Here is a 22327-nt window from a genome sequence, read left to right on the forward strand (position 1 = left end):
TAAATGCCCCCTTTACTGTTTTACATAATTTGTAATCTGACTTGCGTGCTCTTTAGGTAGAAAGGCAGCATGAAAATGATTTTTAAAAAATAACAATTCCAGCAACATTTTCTGTATGTGCCTATGATCTCCCACAAACATACTCAAGAATCACGCTTAGAAATAAGAGTTAAGCTTGTATAAACATTTGGTTGTAGCATGGTGGTCATCTAAACAGGATCACATATGACCACCATCATTTACTGTTATTAGCCAATCCCAACTAAATAATAAAAACCCAAATGCCTGTATTTTATAATTTGGAAATAATAGATTTGTATTACAACTACAGAAGTGTTTTGAAGTGCTTGTGGCCATGCTTGCTAACGAACATCTCTAGAATCAATAGAAGGCTATCATTGGCAGGCATCTCTTTATACCTATTGTATTTGCAACCGCACCGTCTCCACTTCAATCTATCAAGGATCTTTGATGCTGAAAACAGTCAGTGCTGGGGAAGGTCACGCTGTCTGAAGTGAACTCAGCTGCCCTCTTTTATTGGCATGACAGAAGTCTCCAGAGACTGAAAATCTTGGCAAAGAGCTAGAAAGGGGTGGAGTGTAAGTATTTACTGTAAATGGCCATCATAAGAGTTTCTCTGAAATGAGCAGACATGCATTGCCCTGTGGAGCTATATTGCTTGAATCCTTGGACGTATTTTCTGGCTTCTTAGGACAATGAGAACAGAAGCTAGGAGCCTGGAGTGGCTATTCACCACCACATTAAATTCTACAGCCACCTTATATACTTTATAAATCATCAGCCAAGTGGCTGAAATTTATTGTTCCTTTTTTTTACTGTTGTGTGTGTGTTTTTTACTGTTTATTACTGTATACAGAGGAAAATGTTCACACTGAATATTTGTGTGAGAACTTCAGTAAACGAGGAACAACACGACTGCTGAAGTGTTCTAAAATAAAAGCAGTTAAGGGGCAGCATATTTCTCTTCTCCTTGAATTGCTTTGGATGGCCAAAGAAAACAGAGCAAGAGTTAATTGGTAGCTAATCTCTTTGCTTTTCTTGGGATGTTTTTGCAAGGCCCAGATTAAAATAGGCTTTTAATATAATGCAGGCTCAGCTGTGTCCATATTAGGAAAGTCTCAGCTCACATCCCTGTGCAAGAACGGACCTTTCCTCCCTCCACTGTGTTTCCACCCCTTGCATATGTAGGTGGGAGAGAGGGAGCTTGGGAATGTGAACTTGATCCAGCATTGACCAGCCAGGCAGCAAACTCTTATTGTTCTGTAGATACCAAACATATTTCCTTTCTACTAGGGATAAACTCAACCATTCTGCACATAACACAGCTTTTGTGCTTAGCAGTGTGATTAACAGAAAAAGGCGAACCACAAAGAATATTCAAGCTTTATTAAAGCTACCATAAACACCTTAGGGATCCAGTTCATAGGCTTATTCAGGACAGAGAACACATGTTCCCATTTCGGGCTGTTGTGAGTAATGCTGCCTCAGGTGTACTCTATACCTTTATTCCTGGACCTCATTGTTTTATGGGGGGAGGAACAATAAGTTTTCATAACTAGATTTTCTGCTTCAATGTGCTAAATCTAAATTCTGGATTGTACCCAATGATTGTACAAATGGAAAGCAATTTGCACAACTGATCTTTTCCCTCTTCTCCTCCCTCTGATTGCAGGGGGGAAGCTGACAGGAGCTGAGGAGGGTCCAGTCTCCCTTGTGATGAAGATAACATTGATGAAAATGTGAATGGGGAAGCCGTAGAGCTAGGCATTTTGAGTGCAGGGACACAGAATAGCAATTCAGAGAGGCCCACACACTACAGGTGATAACCTAAGTGCCAGAGAACTTAGAAGGGTAAACTGGAGGACTTGGTCTTAGATGATGGCCTTGATATCGTGGGCATTAACAGAAACCTGGTGGAACAGGGAGACGTGGTGCAACATGGGTATATCTGGATATGAGCTTCAGAGGAAGGATAGGGAAGGATATACAGGAAGTGAGACCTTAAAATGAAGAATGAAATCAAGTAGTAAACCACAACAAGTGGAAATGTTGTAGTAATGGATGACTTCAACTACTCTCACATAGACTGGCTATGTATGTGTTCCAGTCATGCAAAGAAGTAAAATTTCTAGATACCCTAAATAATTGTGCCCTAGAACAGCTCGTCATGGAACCGACCAGAGGATCAGTGACCCTGGACTTAATCTTGAGTGGTGTTCCAGGACCTGGTGTGCGGTGGAAGTTTGAGCTAATTGGGAGGAGTGACTAGAATGCTCTTAAATTAAATACACATGTAAATGATCAATTGCCCAAAAAAATCCAGTATGGTCACATTTGGTTTCAAAAGCAACAATGAACCCACCATGAAGTAAGCAGAGGATATTGGTAAAAAGCAAGTTGAAGCTAAGAGGGTTAAAGCACTTCAAAGCACTTGTAAGTTGGAAGTTCTTTAAAAGCATGACATTATAAGATCAACTGGAGTGTATGCTGTAGATCAAGAAAGGTGAGGAACAAGAAGATGCCAGCATGGTTAACAAGCGGAGCCCAATGAGTTATTAGAGGCAAGAAGGCTTCCTTCAAAAAACTGAAGTCTTGACCAAGTAAAGAGGGGGGGAAAGGAGCACAAACTTAGGCAGAAAGAAAAAGTGCAAGCAGACAGTAAGGGATAAAAAAAAATTAATATTTTTTTGGGGGGGAGCGCATTGTTAAAAACATTCAGAACAAGGCGGCATTCCTTAAATATATTAACAGCAGGAGAACATCTAGGGAGGCAGTTTGACTCTTGGATGACAAAGGAGTCAAAGGTGTACTAAAGGAGGATAAGGGATTCAGCAGAGAAGCTGAATGAATTATTTGAACCTGACTTCATAACAGATGATATAGGGCAGATCCCAGTGCCTGAGCTAACATTTGCAGGAGGGCAGTCTGAGGCAGATTGTGGTGACCTAATTGACAAGTCTGTTAGACAAAACAAAAGCTGACAAACCACGAAGTCCACATAGCAGCCACCCAAGAGTTCTCAAAGAACTCAAATACCTGAGGACTGGAAATCAGCCACTGTAACACCAGTTTTTAAAAAGGCATCCAGGAGGGGGATTCTGGAAAGTAGCTTAATTCAGAGCTATGCTCTGCCTCTATAGTTGCAGGCAGTAAGAAGTCTAAAAACCAGTTGCCTATATGTATCTGGTTGGTCACTGTGAAAACGGAATGCTGGACTAGATTCGCCATTCTTGAGCCCCCCCCCCCCAAGGCTCTCCAGAAGATTCGGGCCCCTCCTGAGCAGCAGGGAAGGCAGGATCTCCTGAAATTGGGCAGAAAAACCTTGTACAAGAAGTATTCTGCGGTCTGCAAGATTCCTCTGCCTGGTATCAGAAAATTCTCAAAGCAGTCAGGAGGGTCCCCGACCCTCTGGAGAGGTGTTGCGGCTACAGGAGCTGTAGAGGAGGAAGAGAAAGATTGTGTGCACAAGCTGCCTTCTGGCCATGGAACCAGTGGATGCAACCTTCAGTGTATAAATCCACAGTGTAGTGGTGCAAAAATTAGGTGTAGGTGAGTTTAAGTTTCAAAATTAAGGCACTGGGTAGACTGACTGTTAAGCTTCAGTAGAGCAGAAAAAAGGGAAACAGTCTCCAAATGATGGGTTATAAAATATGCTTACTAGGCAGAAAATCTGTATTACCCGTTTTGGGGAAATGTACCTGACCTACACAAATAATGAGGTTTTTAGATGGTTGCTTCAGTTTAACTGTCCTCATTGTGTGAAGATAAATCATGCTCAAAACCAAAGTCTCTGAAAGGCACGAGAAAGAATGAGAAGAAATAGCAAACATTAAATCTGAGCAAGAGTGGTGATCCAGAATGGCTTTTACTTCTCTGCTGAATACATCTCACAATTTTAACTAAACAAAGAAAAACCCCAACAACTTTGAAATATAACTTATATATTATGAAAATATGCTTTTGAGCTACAGTATTATGCCTATTTAAAGGTAAAGGACCCCTGACAGTTAAGTCCAGTCACGGACGACTCTGGGGTTGCGGCACTCATCTCGCTTTACTGGCCGAGGGAGCCGACATTTGTCCTCAGACAGTTTTTCTGGGTCATGTGGCCAGCATGACTAAACCGCTTCTGGCAAAACCAGGGCAGCGCACGAAAACACTGTTTACCTTCCTGCCGGAGTGGTACCTATTTATCTACTTGCACTTTGACGTGCTTTTGAACTGCTAGGTTAGCAGGAGCAGGGACTGAGCAAAGGGAGCTCTCCCCGTCACAGGGATTCAAACCACCGACTTTCTGATCAGCAAGCCCTAGGCTCTCTGGTTTAGACCACAGCGCCACCCGCGTCCCACGCTATGCCTATTTACCTGACAGTAAACCCAACTGAACTCAATAAGACTTATTTCTGAATAGACACATGTAAAGGATTGTACTGACATTCTCAAAATGCATTCATTAGGCATTCTCTCAGACTAGGAAACAGCCAAGGTTATGAGCAATTCAAGAAATATTTTTCAACATCACTTATATTATGTTGAAACTTTTAAAGTAAAAAATATAAAATGAACTCTATATGTTCCAGCAAAAAAATATACCTTGAATTAACTGGGCGTTTAAAAAATTTAAGAATTTTCCTTACTCGGTAAATGCATTCCCTAAAGTCTGGAGGACAGATTTCTAATAACCGTAATTAGACAATAATAGCTGATTATACCTCAGTGCTAACTCAGTTTCCTACTCATGCTGAAATGTCCAAGAGGCAGCACAAACAAAACCAGAGATTTGCTAAAAAGATCTGTAACCAGTTACTGCACCCCGATTATAGATTCCCATTAACAGAGAACATAAAGATCATTGTGAGTATCAGTAGGGAAATGTTTGGGCCTGATATTTGGAAGAATGCCATTTACCTATGCTTCATTCATTAAAAAATGGTGACAGAAGTCTTTAGATTAGAGCCTTCATATACAGCTTTAGATTAGAGCCTTCATATACTAGTGAATATTCATAATTTGTTGCAAGTGAACTATAAACAGTGTAGAGCTGATGCTACTATTAGGCAGAACGAATAGTTATCCCCAAACAGCTGGTCTGGGATGTCATGAAATGGTGACAAATGGTTGATTATTTAATTGATTAGATGTGCTTGTAGGATTTTCTGCCTCAGGTAGCAAAATAACTTGGCCAGTCTTGGGTAACTTGACTTGGGGAGGGGAGAGTGTCATTTGCTGTTCTATCTCAGGCAGTAAAGTATATTGGGCTGGCGTACTTAATATAGCACTATAATACAACAATGAATGTATTTTATCATGGCAAAGATCATTCTATTCCCAAGTAAGTCCGTGTAGCAAAAGTCCCTTCTAATTCTAATTTAAAGCTTCCCATTTGCAGGTTCAGCTCATTTTATGGCTTCCTGTTGGCCAAAACTGAAGGATTAGTGGCTAATAGCCTCTTTAATTTCTCTCAGTGCCAGTTTCTTTTCCACTGGCAGGTTTTAATTATTGACTTATTTATTTATTTACAATTGCACTATTTTGCTATATAAGGTGTTTTTGCTTTGTTATTAAAAATAATATAAAGAATGAAAGGAAAAATAGTTAAAATCTTCCCATTCCATGGGAAGATAGACCTAAATAGGGGCAATTTAGAGAGACAATTCAAAAGACAAATCAGAGGCTATTGACAAGTTAAAACAAACAAGTTACTGGGTCCAATGGCACCCACCCAAGAGTTCTTAAAGAACTCAAATGTGAAACCAGTGATCTTCTAACAAAAATATGTAACTTGTCCCTAAGATTAGCTTCCATATTTAAGGACTGGAAACTGGCCAGTGTAATACTGTTTTAAAAAAAGGAAGCCTGGGAGATTCAAGAAATTACAGACCAGTTCATGTGATGTCTGCTCCAGGAAAAATAGTAGAATGCATTTTTAAAGATATGGTTACCAAGCGCATAGAACATGGGTAGGCAAACTTGAGAGTCCCATGGACTGCAAGAAGATCAAACCTATCCATTCTGAAGGAAATCAGCCCTGAGTGCTCACTGGAAGGACAGATCCTGAAGCGGAGACTCCAATACTTTGGCCACCTCATGAGAAGAGAAGACTCCCTGGAAAAGACCCTGATGTTGGGAAAGATGGAGGACACAAGGAGAAGGGGACGACAGAGGATGAGATGGTTGGATAGTGTTCTCGAAACTACCAGCATGAGTTTGACCAAACTGTGGGAGGCAGTGGAAGACAGGAGTGCCTGGCGTGCTCTGGTCCATGGTGTCACGAAGAGTCAGACATGACTAAACAACTAAACAACAACAACAGGCAAACTAAGGCCCGGGGACCAGATCTGGCCCAATCACCTTCTAAATCTGGCCCGTGGACAGTCCGGGAATCAGCATGTTTTTACATGAGTAGAATGTGTCCTTTTATTTAAAATGCATCTCTGGGTTATATTTGGGGCCTGCCTGGTGTTTTTACATGAGTAGAAAGTGTGCTTTTATTTAAAATACATCTCTGGGTTATTTGTGGGACATAGGAATTCGTTCATTATTATTTTTCAAAATATAGTCCGGCCCCCCACAAGGTCTGAGGGACAGTGGACCGGCCCCCTGCTAAAAAAGGTTGCTGACCCCTGGCATAGAAGAACAAGTCTTGCTGAAGAGGTAGCATAGATTTTGTAAAGATATGTCTAGTCTAACTAACCTGTTAAAATGACAATAAGCCTATAGATACAAATAATCAAGTGTACTTAGCTGTGTACTCAGGATTTCAAAAAGCTGTCAATGAAGTCTTCACCAAAGAGTCCCGAGTAAACCTAGCAGTCATGGAATAGGAGAAATCCACTTAAGGATCAGTAATTGGTCAGGGGACAGAAAGCAGAGAACATGAATGAATGGAGTTTTTAGAATGGATGGGTGTTCAGTTGTGTATTCCCCCAAGTCTCAGTATTAAGTTACGTATGTATAGTGATCAGGAGCTATGGCTGAGCCAGGAGGTGGCCAGATTTGCAGATGACATCAAGTTCTTCATGGGGGTAACAAAAAGAGGGGGATTATGAGGAACTACAAAAAGATCATTCTGAACTAGGTGTACGATCATTAAAATGGAAAATGTGATTTGACGTAAGCTAGTGTAAAGCTTCATTGGATAACGTCGTGTTCTAGTATTATTGGGGGGGGTGCTATCTATATCAACTTTCTGTACACCATGCATAATTTTATAAACCTCTATCATGTCCCCCTTACCTTTTTTTCTAAACTGAAAAGTTGTGATGTGGAACTCTGCAAAAAAGTGGGAAAGGATTGCAATTCAAGAGAAAGGAGCTGGCGTGGATGCATGAGGAAGATAAACGTTTCCCCTCATTTGCAGAGACATAGTTTAATAGGCAGCCCTGTATCAGTAAGTTTTTAATGTCTGATGTTTTATTATGTGTTGATATATGCTGTAAGCAGCCCAGAGTGACTGGGGAAACCCAGCCTGATGTGTGGGTTATTATTATTATTATTATTATTATTATTAGTATTAGTATTATTATTATTAATGATCACAAAAACAAAAAAAGAGCAAACATACTCATGTCTTTTTCAAAACAAAAAACCACCAGCATTTCCAGCAGAGACAGAAGAAAACATAGGCCAACCAAAGAGGTTTAGTCAACTATATGAACTGATTATAGGGCTGGGTTGGTTGTGACTTGTTTGAACAACTGAGAGATGCTTAAAGTGGGCATGGCAATTGTTTGTGCATAGTTTAACATCATCCATTACTTTGGGTGGTGCACTAGTAAACAGATGACAGAAGAGAAAATGTATGTTGAATGGGGGTGGGGGACAACTTTGTTCAATGATTAAGGCTTGTTCTAGTGTGTTTCAAAGAATGCAAAGAAACCACAGCTCTTGAAATGTTTAAGAGCAAACAGGAGAACAAGAACAAAAAACTGGAATGGTTGATTTCAGGAGTGTTGGGGAATGTAAGGCTGCACCATTGCTTAATAGGTTCTTTCCAGCTCTAAAATCAGCTGTTTCTGAACTACTCCATGTCAATTACACTCACAGACCAGAATTGCTGGCATTAAGTCATTATTAGGCTAGTGGAGGATGAAAAGCTACTCTTGTGGTGAGTCACTTCGTGAGGTTGCAGTACATCCTGATCTGATAAACAGCAAATTCAACAACACAATGTAGTTGACCTTATTTAACCCAGGCCCAGCAGGTTTCAGGAAAATGCCCTCCTGAAATCTTCTGTGTCTCACACAATTGCTTGTTTTTCAGCACATGCATATAATGTGATGCACAGGAAAACCTTACTGCGATCCAGTCACTAGACAAACTTGCTGCTGTATGGGGGGAGACCAGTACAACATGTCCAAATTTGTACCTTCAAAATGAAGTGGGAAAGGTTTAACAAAACAGCACCTTCCCTAATTCATGACAGCAGGCTTTATTTTTAGCAAAATATTATTCAAGATTTGCACCATCAAGCGTGAGGCCAGAATATAGTTTATGTGGGAAAAGACTCTTTTATATTGGGTGATGGGTTTCTTTTTAAAAGAACTTAAGATTTGCTAATGCTGTAGCACCTAGTATTTACAGAATATTAAATGGTCCCATATACTGGATGGTTGTGAGGAGTTTTGATGGTGCTTGCTTACATTGAAGACAAAATAAACTGAGCAATTTTTGAAGGGAGACTCTTCATTAGGTGATGGAGGGATTAAAGTGAGGCCTCTGAACTCTGCACCCTTCCTCCTCTTCAGGTTATGGTCTTTTCTCCTTCTTTGCCCCCTCAACCAGCAGTGTGGCGTGGTTTTCCACACGAACTGTCACTGCCAACGCAACGCTAGCCTTGAGACTCTTTGTGAGGCTGGGACCATTGCACACAAAGCAGGATCTATGCATTATGTAGGATCTACAAGTATGTAGCTAGAAATATAAAAGTAACCAGTTGTGGAGATCCTTGACTATTAATCGTTCTTGTTCCATTTGGAATGGTTTTAGATATTTTATCATTGCAGTGGTTTTGTAGCTGTACATCCTATTATTGTAACCTGCCCTGGGACCTTATGTTGAAGGGCAGGTGAGAAACATACAATACAATACAATACAATACAATACAATACAATACAATACAATACAATACAATATTAAGCAAGCACCATCTGTACTTTGTTTTGAATGCCTTTTTAAGGCCCTTCTGTTTACATGAGCCTTTTCTGATGTATAGTGTAATACACACATTATTGTGGCTCGCTCTCCAAATGTTAAGGACTTTTATGCTGTTTTATGGATGCGTTAGGTTCACTGCCTAGATACTTTATTCTGTGGTATATAAAACAAGCAAGTATCAAATTACACACACACACACACACACACAGTATAAGACTAAATAGCCTATTTAAAATTACAGCCCAACATCCAGCATCCTCTGCCCCCAAAGGACACAATAAAGAAATTAGTATTGTAAGACCTGTTTGAAAGAGCTCAGAGATAGTTCAGTTCCAAAACTGATCTATATGTACCTACCCACCCACCAGCTGGCTCATGCTGTCAGATGAGACTTTGTCAATCACTTGTTCAGCGGTTTCAGTTCTTTGATTGGTTCTGTCAAAGCTGACAATGTCAGAAATCTGCTAAAGGGTGTGTATGGAATTCCCAGTCCAGCAATGGGAACCACATAAAGAGCATCTGGTGCTGGATAAGGGAGTTAAAATCAGGAACCACAAGCACAACATCCATTCGCGTAAGCAATTTCTGATCTAGCAGAGGATAGGTGCTTGGGTATCCTGTATATAACTGATATCTTACTACCACATAGTGCTTGAGAATTAAGTCAATTTTCTAATAAGAATTTTGGAGACTTGCACAAAACTTTCTGTACTTAGTACAATGTTCAGAAAGGCTGCATACCATTTAACAACCCTCACTACAGACGAAACAGCCAATAAATTTAAAATTTAACAAATATTTAATTTCCCCCCTCTTTGGCAAAAGTAATCCACAAAACTGATACCTTCCTCTTTTTAAAACAAGATGTGAAGCATCACTACAATACTGCAATAGAACAGTTTCCAGTGAACAGTATGTTTAGTAATAAAATAAGGTTTAAGAGATTTTCCTCTTGGCAGGATCTCTTTGAGGAAGACAGAAAATGAAATCTGCAACTGATAAAAATGGATTCCCATATGTGTGCAGCCTAAAAAGCTAGAGTGGATATCATTAAACCTGGGTTTTTATTTTATTCCATACCTGTTACCATACAAGCAGTAATTTGAAAAACATGCTCAACAAATTCATAATCTGGATCCTATTCAGAACAGATATTTTGCATTTACCTTTGGGATTCCTGTGCAGTCAAGCCACTTCTGGAAAATGTTTTCAACTGACAGGCCATACCTTCCAAGAAAATTAAAAATTAACCTTATTCATGGAACATACATAAAATATGTCGTTAAACAACACTTTGTTAGAAACGAGGTTTGCAATGTAAACAGTGATATCTCAAACTGATTTGAGCCTGGTTTTGTCCTTTCTAATTACTAATGTCTGAGATCATGACACCAGAAAATGAAAAGCAGATTGGACTGTACATGTAAAAACGAGTGATGAATTCAATGGTTATGGAAGCTGACAACATATGTTTAAGAAGCTCAAATGCACTGATGAAACATTTGGAAAGAATGGACAGGTGTTCTGCAGTTCTTTTTGTGTGGCTTTTCGTCTTCAGCTTGCAAGAAAAGTGGAAAGGAATGAGGATCTGTTTAAGTGAAAATCAGAAATGGGCAGTAAAAAACTGCCTGAGACTAATTCATATAATCTCAATATCTTTAGCTTTAGACTCTAAAATAATAATCTTGTGCGCTGGCCAAAAACACCCCTATATCACATCAATTATTCCAAGCAAACGCAGAATGCACTTCTGAAGCATAACAGCCTGAAAATGGCAAAGGCTTCCGTATTTACACTCAGTGGGAATAAAAATAGGTTCAGATAACAGATTAGAAAGAACTGCTGATATTGTAAAGCTATCATAGGCCATGATGCATATATACATTTTGTCTTCTCCACCATTGTGTGATCAACCCCCCCTCCCGATTTTCATAATATTTCTAGCTGTGCTGCAGAAAAGCAGAAATACGTTCTGAGACATATGATTAGCAAATGTTTTCATTTTGCTGTCCCGTGGGTACTGAATATTGTCCACAATGAGTAGCACACCTCACCGAAAAAAATATGTTTTTTGCAATAATATGTTTTAACTTCTTAAAAGGGTAAGTTCACTGGATGGGAACTGACTAGACCAGAAGCTCCTGTTTTAGTTAATTTCATCCTTCCATTGCCTTCTAAGATAAGGAGCTGAAATAGCAGGAAAAACGGAAGACTTTGGGTTGAATTAGGCGTTTGACAAAAGGCCAAGGCCAGGGAACCTAGCTCTCTGCTGAACATCTAAAAAATGGTGGGGAAGGTATGGCAGTGGTGGGTAAGAGGTGCTTAACTTCTCCCCTGCTTCTTCCATGCACTCCTGTCCCTCAACTGCATTTCCTAGATACATGTCCCTTGCAGATTGGACAAAAGCAGGCAAGGGAAGCAATGAAGAGATTAACTTACAGAATTTAAAAACTGTAATTAGCTTTCAATGTTCCTTCCACTGTTCACACATCATATAGCAGTGATGGTCAAATTTGGCCCTCCAGCTGTTTTGGGACTACAATTCCCATCATCCCTGACCACTGGTCCTGTTAGCTAGGGATGATGGGAGTTGTAGTCCCAAAACAGCTGGAAGACCAAGTTTGGCATCACTGTCATATAGCAACGAACCCATGTTTGCCACAAAGTATACACTATGACAATTGAACCTGTAAAAACCTGTTTTCGTATGTTGCTTTTAGCTTAACCAAGCTACATTATAAGGTAGTGTAGGACTTTTTACACCTAAAAATGGGAATAATGCAGAGGCCCACAAGGAAAGGGAAGTTCAGGGAAAGTGGTACATCCGCAAGGGAGATGACACGGACCAAGTTAAAGAGGCAGCCAACATCCAGGGCAACTTGGTTCTGTATCTCTTCTCTTAAGATTTTTCAGTCCATGGAATACCTTGTCTCCTCATAAATATTTAGATAAGAAGGCAAGCTAAAAGTAAAAAGCATTTCCTGGAATGTCAAAGGAGCTGTAATTTAGCATTTGCTTATAAACCCAGCACTTTCCCAGACACTTAGATTGTCCATTAACCAGATGCAACAAGAGTAACACAACTTAGGACAAAGATTTTAAACAAAGAATGGATTTATTTTCATTTTTTAAAGTGTGCCTTTCCCTTTAATATTGTTAATTATGATTATGATTGTGATTCATACTGTGCCATCCATGAACATAGTACTTTGTAGACTAATTTAAGCAAGCCTCTGAAGAAGGCTCTGTTAACAAAGAAGAATGAATTTGTGTGTTTTGTACAACTGAGACAGAGAAATCACATTCCTCAAATGGAAGAAGCTCCCCCTGGATCCAACCAATGTGCCAAATACAAAGTGTTATATCCAATAGTGGCTTTGACTTAAAGGAAAGCACTTTTGCTCACACTAGTCAAGGATTGTCACCAATCCCCTCTACTCACTGAAGTCTACTGCTCACCCTGAAAACTGCTGCCCAGGGGTTGGGAGATACTTCAGAAAATAATGGGATGTGGCACAGAGGGCTGCGTTAGGTAAGAGGATTTGACAAAAAACTGAGTGTCCCAACTTGCATGAAAGGAAGCAGCCAAGAACTGCAAAGCCTTGAAAAAATGGAGCCATAATTCCTATATAAAGGCTGTATCTACATGCAAACATAAACCATTTTGTAGGTTTTCCAGGATTGCATTAAAATCACAGCCCTGTGGTGTCTAAAGATTCTGAAAATCCACAAAAAACAATAATTGCCAAGGTTGCTTTGAATAAGTTATGACACTAAGCCATCCTAAGACTGATAGAGAAATATAGCCAAATAGACAAGTGCTGGTTTACAAGCAGAAAATAGTTCAATATTGGCATAGCATGTTATGTTTCATAACTTAGAAAACAGACAAGATGATCAAGAGTCATACTTTATTAATAGCTAAAACAAATGCTTTGAATAGAGAGAATGGGAAGAGAAGAGCAACTACACCCATCCACTGTTGTGATAAAATTCTGAAAATACAAAAGTGAAATTCATAGGCAGTGCAAAAAGTTTCCTTTCAAGGCATGATCATGCGAAGGCAGAAATGGCTCAGTAATGTCTAGTGAGGTGAATGAACTTCAGCTGAACCATGGAGGCAACCCACTGACTAAGAACACTGGTCGCCTCAGTTATAGAGTCTTCTTTCAACACTAGCCTTTCCCCATCAGATCATGTGCCTTAAAGTATCCTAGAAAAAACACTTAGGCATCCTCAGAATACAAAAATGTCAGGAAATTACAACCACGCAGGTCTGATTGCTATGAAAATTATTTCATTTAAAGATGAATGCAAGCACATAGAATATAGATCAAACTTTATTTGCATTTGCATTTTATGTTTTTCTGTTGTGAATCACCATGGGATCTTTGGATGAAGGGCGGTATACAAATTTAATTAAACAATTGTTGTTGTTGTTTTATATTCCACCTTTTAGAAAATTTCTCACAAGGCAGAAAACTTTCCTTCCATATTTACACAGAGCACTGAATTTCCTTTAGTTATTGGTTGCTTTAGGTGTAGATTTTTTAACACCTAAGTCTCATGATACCTTTTATGCAGGAAGTATATGCTATTTGTATGTGAAACGTATTTTGAAATGGCTTTCATTAAATACTAATACACTGAGGTTCCCATTTTACAGTTATTCTGAGCAATAAGAACATAATCTGAAGGAGTGCTCTGATGGTGTTTCCTGCTTGGCAGGGGGTTGGACTCGATGGCCCTTGTGGTCTATTCCAACTCTATGATTCTATGAAGGTAAGATTTTGAAGTTAAAAATAATAACTTGACACTACTAGTTAAAAACTCTTTGGCACTAGTGTGCAAAGAGTTGTTTACCATTTTTGCCAAGAGCAGGTGTTAGATTGAAAGTGAAACTAACAAGCTACACAAGTTGTAAACATTATTTCCTCCCCTAAAAATGAAGATAAGCAACTAAAGGGGTAAGATCTACCGAAATGAGCAGCATAGCACCCAGTGAATCCATAGAGCTTGAAGGTGCCCAGCACAGACAGACTACATTGGCAGGCCTGGTACAGTTAAAGACATGCCACCCAACATCCGTCTGCACCCAGGATCCAGCCAATGCAGCTCCACATACCAAAGAGATGTCCTTTCTCTATCAGCTGGTTGCAGCCAATGCTGAGATTGTGCTGTGTTCCGGGGCTGGGACGGTGCTGCAGAGCACAGGGACCACTGGTTCACAGTTGCCAGTGCATAGATCAGCACCCTTGTCAAGGATCAGCAACCCTTGCTAAATGTATATACGCATATAGGTATATGAAGAGATATAGATGTACTTTCATTGCACTTGAATACTGCCAATTCAGTGCAAGCAACAATACAGAAATAACGGCAGTTGGTGTATGGCTCTATATAATCTCTTTCGTTTCACTTTATATCCAATATTAGAAGAATGACTTTATGCCGAAAGAATAAGCCACATAAAATAATTAGTGTGCCCTGTATAATTATTGCAAGCAGATGAGCACGATGCAACAGCATTCCTTGTATAAACATTAAGTGTTCTAGATATTTCCCTTACACTTACAACACAGAATGTGATTGCTGGGGACCACAATAATGGTGAACTGTTGAATTTAGGACAAGGTTTGCCAAAATTCATGGTCATCTTAGGAATATGATTCAAAATGATCGCAGATGCATATTGAAAAAAGAAAGGAAACCGGGAATGTGTTGTCCCTTCCAAGAAAAACACATTTCCTAGTTTCAGTATTGGAAAAAACTGAATAAATATACTGGCTAGGATCCCAAAAACTGCTTAAGCTCATACAAAAATTTCACACCAGTCCAGTGGAATTTTTGACATTTTCCTTTGAAGAACGGCCGCCAATGCAGCATCTATCACAAGCTGGTTTTGAAACACCCCTTGATTTCAGAAGAAGCCTGCCATGAAGCATAATGGCTTGGTGTCACCAAAAACAAACAAACAAAATAAGAACCCCAAGCCCAAAGTTCCCTTTGGCTCACAGAACTAGTTGCATGGCTTTTTGAATCCTGACCAATATTTTTAAACATGTGAATACATTCCAGTAACGACAATATTTGGTCATTATGCACACACTTCATTTCAGATGGACAAAGTGTAACTCTTCTCCCATATTATACTAGCAAATGAAATGTGTTGAGCAATGAGTGGGAAAATATGGTTGCCACTACAGGGAGCAGGTGAAAGTGTGGTTTTAGATAAACATCATGTTCTGTTGCTCTTGGCATCACACTGTAACTTTTTACCATATATAAAGCTGGCAGCATAGTATATTCACGGCTATACAGTAAATTATCATAAAACTAAAAGCTTCTCCATACTTTCTTAAGGGAGATGTTGAATAAACAGCTATTACAACCTTCTTATTTAAAATTAAAATGTTCCTGGCACATTCTTAGATACCAACCTGGCCTTCAATTTCAAATCAAAACTGATACAAACAAGAAATAGGAGAATCAAGTTTCTTTAAAAATCTAAGAACATTAATAAAATCAAAACATACTAATTTAATTAACTAGGTATCTCGATTTCCCCCCAAACATCAGGGGTTAGAAATCCATATTGTTTCAATAATTTAGGCTTTTCACAAAAGGTTTATTTTATAAACCAAGGCTTCACAACAAAAGCTTCCACAATATAGTCAAACATCCTAGCAGAAACAAATTAATAGTAGAATAAAATTTTATATCACACATGACTGTTGGTGATCCAGCAGTCTGCTTTATGATAAAATGGTTAAATCAAACTACTGAATAACAGTTATGTTATAAAGAATATGCAAAGGATTTCCTAATGAAAAGAATTAGCTGATATCACGGTGGTATCCTGCTTATGTAAGTCAGTGAGGCTGGATGTTTCCATAGAACTGTGAAAGTGTTTTAAAATCAAAGACCTACAAACTAATTCCAGTTTTAGAATATCCAACGCTTTCCATGATTTCTCTTTGCCTATGAAACAAATGATACTAATTAAGCTTATAGTGAAATCCTATACATGTCTTCTCAAAAGTAAGTCCCATAGCTTTACTCCTAAGTAAACCTGTATAAGACTGCACCCACAATGTTTGTGCAGTTCACTGTAAGCTCTTGGAAGGGGCTATAGATGTGATCTGCAGGTGAAGGGCAGTATACTAATTAATTAATTAATTGTCCTTGTTTATTTTATTAGATAGTAGGCATGACAAACACATTGGGCAGAATTCACCTAACAAACCCCTTCAGGGCTTCTACTTGCCCAGCAGGGACTCCTCTCTCCCTCCCCCAAAATTGGCTCAGGGGCAAAAAAGCACAAGGGGCGGGGTCATTGTTCCATTTGGCAAACTGATATGCTTATATGTCTGTGCATGCTATCTGTAATAGCATGACGCTGAATTCCACTCATTAAATTTTGTTGTCTGTGTATAAGTTGATGGAAGATTTAAATACAAGCTTTTCATCTGCAGAGATTCTGGAGACAAAACCCATTTTGAATATATACCCATTATGTTCTTTGTCTTTCTCAGACTGATTCTGACCTACCGTTTTAGCTGTGGGATGTCCCTCAGTAATAAATGAAGAAAGTCCTGGAAGAGTAACAAAAGACCACAATTTAATAACATGAATTTAAAAATACACACTTAACAATACTTGAACTGTTTATTCCGTTTTATAACATTTAAAATAGACATGTGAATATAATGTCAAGACTTACAGACAGCTATCACAAGAGATCAGAACACTTAGCAATGGCAACTAGAAAATTAAGAAGACGAAATGCAGGAACATAATATGAAGTCATAAGTAAGAAATTGATAAACAAACATACTTGTGCTGGGTGGATCATTCCCTCTATTTCTAAACTTGAGGTGTGGGTACCTATCCTTTTGCAGCCACTACAGCACCAGGTTGGTTTGGGGAAACACCATGATTTGCATACCTATGTAACATCATGATTTGATATATATATTTAAAAAAGACAAAATCCCAAAACAGCCCAGTGAGGACTCGGTGTGCTCAGCAGCCTTCGATTGCTGACTGCCGAAGGGTAAGAAAATGTAGAATTTGGGATGACAGAGAGGGATGTAGTGACTTAGAAGAGGGACAGGATAAATTGCTACAACCTGGAGCGGAAACACACCACAATGCAACATTTTGTTGCAAGTCCCACTTGTATAAATAATTTACATTTCAAAGGCTTAAGTGTCATTTATTTATTTTATATTCTATACCGCTTTATGCCTTTAAGAAAAATATCAAAGCGGTTTACAGCATATTAAATCAATAAAACATAAATAAAACAATCTGCAGAAAGTCAAATATAGAGTATACAGTCAACGCAACATGACGGAAAATTAAAATATTATCTTAAAGATTTCAAAATAAAACATTACAAAGGAGGTCAACTACAAAATACATATTTAACATAGTAGGGCTGGTGAGTCTGGGCCCTGCCCCCTAGGCCAGGTGGAAAGGGCAAGGAAAGTGGCAAGGAGCGGCGTTCAGCACTCACAGCCAGATGTTCTTCTGGTCTCATGAGGAGCATCTTTTAACAAGCACAGAGAAAACAATTACAAAGCCACCTACTGTATATTACTATATTTATATTTTGTGTGCATACTCAAAATTGCACTATCCAAAACAAATATTTATATCTAGACAAACACAATTTCAACATCACCACCACAAAAGGATGCAACCTGCCTATTCTTATTGTGCAGTCAAATATGTAATTTGTTTACTGTATTGTTATTGGGCTGGATCAGTGCTGCTGCTCAGTGACGGAAGGCTCTTTGATTCAGTGGCATTCATCAGTGGAATAGGCAAGGAACATGATTTTTTAATATTTCCTCTTCATCTGCAGCCCCTGCCCCTCCAAATTAGCTGGGGGGGGGGTTGAAGGGCTCTTTGGGACAGTGCAGGAGATCATGTGATAGGAGAAACCAGAAGCATTTTTACTGGGCATTGTAGGAAGTAATATAAATAGAAAGGAATGTAAGTTGGTTTTGTACACAATAACAGCAGCAAGAATATTATTGGCACAAAAACGGAAGCAAGAAGAATTACCGACGAAAGAATGGAGGATGAAATTAATGGACTATGCAGAATTAGATAAACTAACAGGAAGGATTCGAAATTGGCGGGACCAGAAATTCACAGAAGACTGGAGTAAATTTACAGATTATTTGAAAAGTATTTGTGATGATCAGTCTATGTTTGTAGGCTTGCAAGAAGTTTTGTGAAGAGAATTATTGGAAATATTGCAAAAATGGATAAGGGGGAGGGCGGTTAGTTAAGATAATTAAAGGCAACATGAACTTAAGAAATGCATACGAAATGGCTAAAATGGTGGATCATCAGAGGTGCTGATGGAAGTCCAAAAAAGATTGTATAAGTGGTGAAGTTTTGTGGTATGTACTATAATTTATATGTTAAAATTAATAAAAAAGAAATTAAGGAGATCATGTGATAGGGATGCAGGAGGAATGATGAACCAGTAAAGAGAGTGTTTGCAAGGACCCAAGGGGTTACAGAACTCCTGAGGGGTACTTTGCTTTCCCTACCACAATGTTCCTACGTGTGGTACATGCCAACTTTTTCCCTTTTATGGAAGCAAGTAAATGGGTGAACTTTGAGGTGCTATTAGAGCAGTTGGAGGTAAACTTGCTCCTGGACCATGGGAACACCCTCCCTCCCATCATTAATAATTAAGTCTTCTATCTGCAGAGCCCTTCATATACATAGCCAAATTTTGACTTGTGTTTTTTTTTGGGTCACATTAAAGTGTGTCATAAACTTTGGAACACAGAACGGAATGTTTGGAACTGGCATATTATTCAATTGTACCGTAATCATATTTGATTCATTTAAAGGATGGGCTAATCATTGGGATGCATACCATGATGAAAATATTTTATCTCTGTAAGGCACATCTAGATAAAACAATTGCTAAGGACAAAATGTTGTTGCACACGTTCTCATTTCTTTTTGTTCCAGCTGAGTCAAATGTATCCGGGTAGTCTTTATTATCAAAATGCACCAGTACAATATGCCTTCCTGTTGACAGACAGATGGAGACACTGAATACAAACAAATTTGATCCTAACTAGCCAAACAATAATAATCCCAAGTTGTCTAAATATTAAAATGCAAAAGCAATGATCCAATGGAGCAAATATTTCTGTCTGCCTGATGAAGTTTTAGTCACAGAAAAAGCTTCAATCAACTCTGCAGTTGCTGAGTTCTAAAAGAATAGAACTGGAACAATACTTGCTATGCTTTCTTGGAACAAAGAAGACACATTCATTTTCATGCTTGTATATCTACTTTAACCGAATTATGAAAACTCTATGTAGCTAGCAAAATACTTTCCATGAAGATAAGGATCAGTTAAAATGGAACTTGTAGAACACTTTCACACACAATAGAAAAGCTTAGATATTTTAGCATGCATATTAATAAGACTGAACTAATAATAAGATGCAAAATTATGATCTCAACAAATGAATCAGTATTACAGCTGGTTACTTGTTGAAGCAGATGTTACAATGAGAAAATTAAAATCTGTGAAGTATTTTATCCCCAAGATATTCATTTTTCATCACCAAACTAAACTTCAACCTTAACTGCACTAGTGGAATCAACAACTCATACTCATTTCTATTTATTTATAGTTACCAACACTCCATTCATTACACAAATTTCATCGAAAGGTGTTAGTCAATGGATTCTCTCACAGAAACCAGAATGGACTTTTAAAAAATCCTGCCCTAAAATTCCAGACTTTCTTGCTACTCAACTAAAATAAACAAAAACTACTATTAAAAACATACCGAGCATGCAGTCAAAATGAAGGAGAAAAAAGCAAACTGATTAATGTTTCACATGTGAAGTCATTTCCTTGCACCTGTGGCTCAGATCTAGGAAAAATACTACAAATGCCACTAGAAACAAGGCTAGTATTCAGAATGCAAGCAATTATTTATACTTTAGATGTTATACTCTGTTCTTCATAGTTTTAAATGCTGGGAATCCATCCCATTATTTTTTATGGTGTAGAGGAATACTAAACATTAAAACCTTTTAAAACTGTTATTTATTCTGTATCTGATGTTTGGTTAAAGATTCTTATTCATATTTATGCTAGGTAACCCGTAAAAATCTGCATTTGCAGCCACATTTGTCTAGATGTGCATATATATATTACCTGTACAGAGGTATGCAGGCCATATAAGCAAATCTACCATTCAGAATCTCTGTACAATGAGCTCAAAATTGACTATAATTTTCCCATGGCACAACCAAGATATTATATCACAAAATGGCACTTGAGAATGCCCAAAGAATTCTCACCACAGATTTGTGGGAGACCAAATATGGATTTGGCCAGGGCTTTTTGGTGAGTTCTTTGGCAAGTTCTGGTGTTGCAGCCCAGCAATTTGTGTCATAAAAAGCTCAACAAGTCTGGGGCTGGGTGCCCCCCCCTAAAAAAAGGTCAACAAGTTCCGGCACCTCCTTTTCTAGAAGAAAAAAAAAAGTCCTGGACTTGGCTGCATTTTATCCTCAAGTAATAGATTCCTAAATGTGAAGGTCAGGGTAGAAAATTTCCATTGGCTTTAGTTGATTCTGGTTCAAATAATGCCAAATCTGATAAAATAAAATTCAATGAAGATATAGAACTTAGTGTAATCCTTTTCCTCCTGTCTCTGATTCCATTTCATCCTTGACAGACCCTCCTCAGATCTTGTCAATCTAAAGGGTACCTTGAGCTCCCATCTCATCTTGTGTTATTGAACTATATCCCAGCATCATTGCAAGAAATGCATGCTCTTTCCCCCCTGAGATACACAGATTGCATGCTTACTAAATGAATTATGCTACAGCGTTACTGTCAGGAAACACTATAAATCAAAAGGTTAAAAATGCAGCACAATTGGATGCAATGCTGGGAAAGGGCAACAAAAGAAATGCTTTTGTATCTTTTTCTCCTTTCCTTTCCTGGTGCTCATCACAACACCAATATGGGGATCCTGGGACACCAGCACCCTGTGCAACAATCCCCACCTCTCATTAAACATATTTTTTGGAACCGAGCATGAAAAACCAAATGTAAAATTAAGCAGGGGCTTTCTGCCACATCTACAATAGCTATAAAAAAATAGACGACAATTTTTCAAACTCTTGATTAGTAAACATTTGCCTCAGGGTTAGGAGCATGTTTGAAAAGTTTCATCTGGTCACAACAGCTGGACAATTTATAAAGCCACATTTCACAGCAGGCTGCTGGGGCGCAAAAGAAAATGACTAGTGGATTAGCAACTCTATTGTAATATGATCTTACAATGATGACTAATAGCCTTATGAGCAGAGATCTTCCAACATTTTGCAATATTTGTGTAATTTGCTAAGCAAATTGATTTCGCATCAAGCCTGCAGATTTATCTGAAACAAATTCAAGTCTCCTACCCTATCTAATACTTTCTGTGTAACTGAAATAATGCATTTTGCTGCCTTGTTTTCAACCAACAGCTAGGGACCATAGGTTTCTAAGGCTCCAATCTGAATCTTATTTGGTAGGAAGTAAGTCTACTGAGCTCAGAGAGAATCTAAACATTACCAGCTTTGGTAACCATAGCTAAGAAAAATCTATCATAATAATGAGGCTATTGTCATCTTGATATGATTCTCCCTTCTATCCTTACTTAGCTGATGGCAGTACAAGAGTCCTCCCCTTCTTCCTAGGCCTGAGAATGAGTAGATGGGAAGGCAATGTGCTTCTGCAAATTCCACCCAGAGAGCCTCACTGCGTTTCTCTCCTGAAAAACTTATATGCGTAATGTTGGAAGCCATACTGTACTGGGGAAAGTGTTGATTTTATTTCATTCATAGCCTATCCTCATTTTTCTACATTGATTCAAGTAATATTTCTAACTACCAAGCTGAATTCTTATTTTTGAACAATTATAAAACATCCTCTCTGTGGTATTCCCACTTACATCCCACTGTGGAACTCTAACTTTAACATTTTATCTTTAGAAAGTAATTTGCTTTCTTTGCTCCTCCCGCCCCAAGCCTTTATCATCTCTCCTTTTGGTTTTATGTTGCCATGTTTTGGTCTGATCCTTTAGGGTCTGTCTGAGCA

The 22327-nt window shown here is 38.6% G+C and overlaps 1 protein-coding gene and 1 long non-coding RNA gene across 18 annotated transcripts in view; one reads left to right on the plus strand and one right to left on the minus strand.

Annotated features, from left to right (window-relative positions):
• The window catches only part of AOPEP (aminopeptidase O (putative)), a 185176-nt gene that overhangs the window by 89362 nt on the left and 73487 nt on the right, over positions 1-22327 (minus strand). For all 17 annotated transcript variants that reach the window (XM_083464871.1, XM_083464869.1, XM_083464881.1 and 14 more), the window contains 2 exons: positions 16729-16772; positions 10344-10404 (listed from right to left, as the gene is read on the minus strand). In XM_083464871.1, coding sequence (XP_083320997.1) covers positions 10344-10404; positions 16729-16772 — 105 coding nt within the window. The remainder of the gene's footprint in view (positions 1-10343; positions 10405-16728; positions 16773-22327) is intronic.
• The window catches only part of LOC310688518, a 122728-nt gene that overhangs the window by 3807 nt on the left and 96594 nt on the right, over positions 1-22327 (plus strand). Inside the window, exon 3 of the long non-coding RNA XR_014516999.1 lies at positions 1694-6596. This is a non-coding gene — a long non-coding RNA (uncharacterized lncRNA). The remainder of the gene's footprint in view (positions 1-1693; positions 6597-22327) is intronic.

The sequence above is a fragment of the Podarcis liolepis genome (genome assembly GCF_965112155.1).
Source record: "Podarcis liolepis genome assembly, chromosome: 11".
Classification (NCBI taxonomy): Eukaryota; Metazoa; Chordata; class Lepidosauria; order Squamata; family Lacertidae; genus Podarcis; species Podarcis liolepis.